Below are 2,140 nucleotides of genomic sequence, written 5' to 3' on the forward strand. Positions count from 1 at the left end.
CTCTATGTTGTTCAGTTCGAAGTGTTGTTCTGATTTAAATTCAGTAACCTTCAACGGTTCCTCCAAAAACAATTCTTGGTCTACCTCTGCATAATTCGTCACCTCCACTAGGCTCCGTCCGGCTACCGCTGTATAAATACCTTCCGAGAAAACCATGTCCTCCTTTATTGACGTCCTACCCAACAAGAAATCTCCATCCTGCATTTGTACCGGGACGGAAACAACTCTTTTGTTCCCGCTTCTATCGTGTATACATCCGTTGGTCTATATTTCTCGAAATGAACCTTCAACTTCCCGCTTGCCGTGTGGAACCACCCCTTTTCTACATCGATAATGGCTCCTAGTTGCTGTAACACATCTATTCCAATTAATCCTTCAAAAAACTGGTGAAATTTGAATAGTAGCATTCTCATCTCCCCTACTCCTCCCAGTTCTTCAAACATTGGAATAAACGCCTCTCTTAAAATTGCATGAGATTGGGTTATTGTTTTAATATTTATTGGCTCTCGTAACTCTCTTATGTCTTGTGTTTGTACCAATTCAGGCCGGATAAAAGAAAAGGTGGATCCTGTATCAATTAATATCTTAACTATTCCTGAGGTGCCTCTGATCTTCAAATACGGTAGAGTGGAGTGACCTTTCCTCGTCCCTAGATATCCTGTTGATTGTTCGAGGCTAGCTGCTGAAAATTTCCATCCTCTTCCTGGATGTTATGTAGCTGCCCCCCAGTTGCCGATCTGTTTTCTCCTCTATTGGAACTATTGGTCGAGTTATATGATCTCTTCGAATTGTTCGAAAAATTCGACTGCCTGGAGTTGTTGGAGTTGTATGATTGCCCTGAATAATTTGAATTCCCAGACATCCTTGATTGCCCACTTCCTTGCGTATCTTTTGGTGCCTGGATTGCTAATTGACTTCCCCCTCTGGGCTTGCCATTATTATAGTTATAGTTACTATTCCATTGCCTGTCTCGATTTTGTTGTCCATAATTCCATTTAGCGTTCCTATTCTGGTAGTTGCGATATTGTCTTGGGTACCCGGATGTCTCTCCTTGACCAAAATTGTTTGGTCCAAATGAATTGCCCATCATTGGGTATGGAAACCCGAATCCTGGCCATCCATTCATATTTGGCATTGCGAACGGCATCGGGAATGGTGGTTGGGCATTGTCTCCCCATCGATACTGTGCCCAGGTGCCTGTTTGCGTTTCTGCTATCGGAATCGGCACCTCCTCGTGCTCCTGTTTCGGAATCTCTTTAACCTCCTTCCTTTGCGACTCGGTCAGTTCCTGATTCCTTGGCTCCAGGTTCTTTTTATCCATCTCTCCTAAGTTCCTTTCTCGACAAGCTATTTCATATGCCTTTGCTATAGTTGGCACACTCATGTTCCTAATGGTCACGCCTACTGGTCCGTCCAGCGCTGATATGAAGGCATTCAACGCTATCTCCTCATACCATTTGGGTTTGTCTCCCTGAGTATCATCCCCCGTTCCAAAGCCTTGTTCTGGTTAACGAGGGCTTTCTTCAAGGCCATAACCTTCGTGTACAAAGTGTCCAAATCCAATTTCTTTTCCTTCAGGTGTGTTAACTCCATAATTAGGTCTTGCTCCGACCTCTTGTCCTTGAAATGTGTTATTAGCGTTTCCTTGATACGGTCCCAGTTCAATTCCGATTCATCTAGATCCAGAGCCCTATCCGCTGCTCCTACAATCTTGCTCCTAATGGCCCTTAATGCTATTAGTCCTACACTCGACCTTTCTTCCCCTTTAATAAGACCTAGGACCTGCTCTACCGCTGCTATAAATCCGTTTAATTTTCCAGACTCCCCCTCGTACTTTGGAATAATCTCCACTAGGTCTACTACCTTAATCGCTTCTAGTACGCTTGTTGTTGCCATTGCTACGGGTTCCTTTTCTACCTGCATTACTTTCGGACTTAACTTTCTTGGAATTCCCAAAGTCTATCTTGCTTATTCGTAATTTTCTTATAATACTTAGCTTAATCTTTTAGTGATGTAATAATAATTAATAGGTAAGTATTATGTGTGTTCTTATTTACTATATATCCTGCTGGTTGGTTATCTCAATGTTATTCCTATCTTCTGTTGTTGTTATAGTGTAGTGGCTTCGTGAGTTTCCGTG

At 42.7% G+C, this 2,140-nt stretch overlaps 1 protein-coding gene across 1 annotated transcript; it reads right to left on the bottom strand.

Annotated features, from left to right (window-relative positions):
* Positions 1-1,440: 1,440 nt before the first annotated feature.
* Positions 1,441-1,896, bottom strand: LOC122320409. The gene has a single exon (XM_043208557.1). The coding sequence runs from the start codon at positions 1,894-1,896 to the stop codon at positions 1,441-1,443; it is 456 nt and encodes a 151-aa protein (XP_043064492.1).
* Positions 1,897-2,140: the final 244 nt, after the last annotated feature.

This window comes from Drosophila ficusphila, unplaced genomic scaffold (genome assembly GCF_018152265.1).
Source record: "Drosophila ficusphila isolate 14025-0441.05 unplaced genomic scaffold, ASM1815226v1 contig_505, whole genome shotgun sequence".
Lineage (NCBI taxonomy): Eukaryota > Metazoa > Arthropoda > Insecta > Diptera > Drosophilidae > Drosophila > Drosophila ficusphila.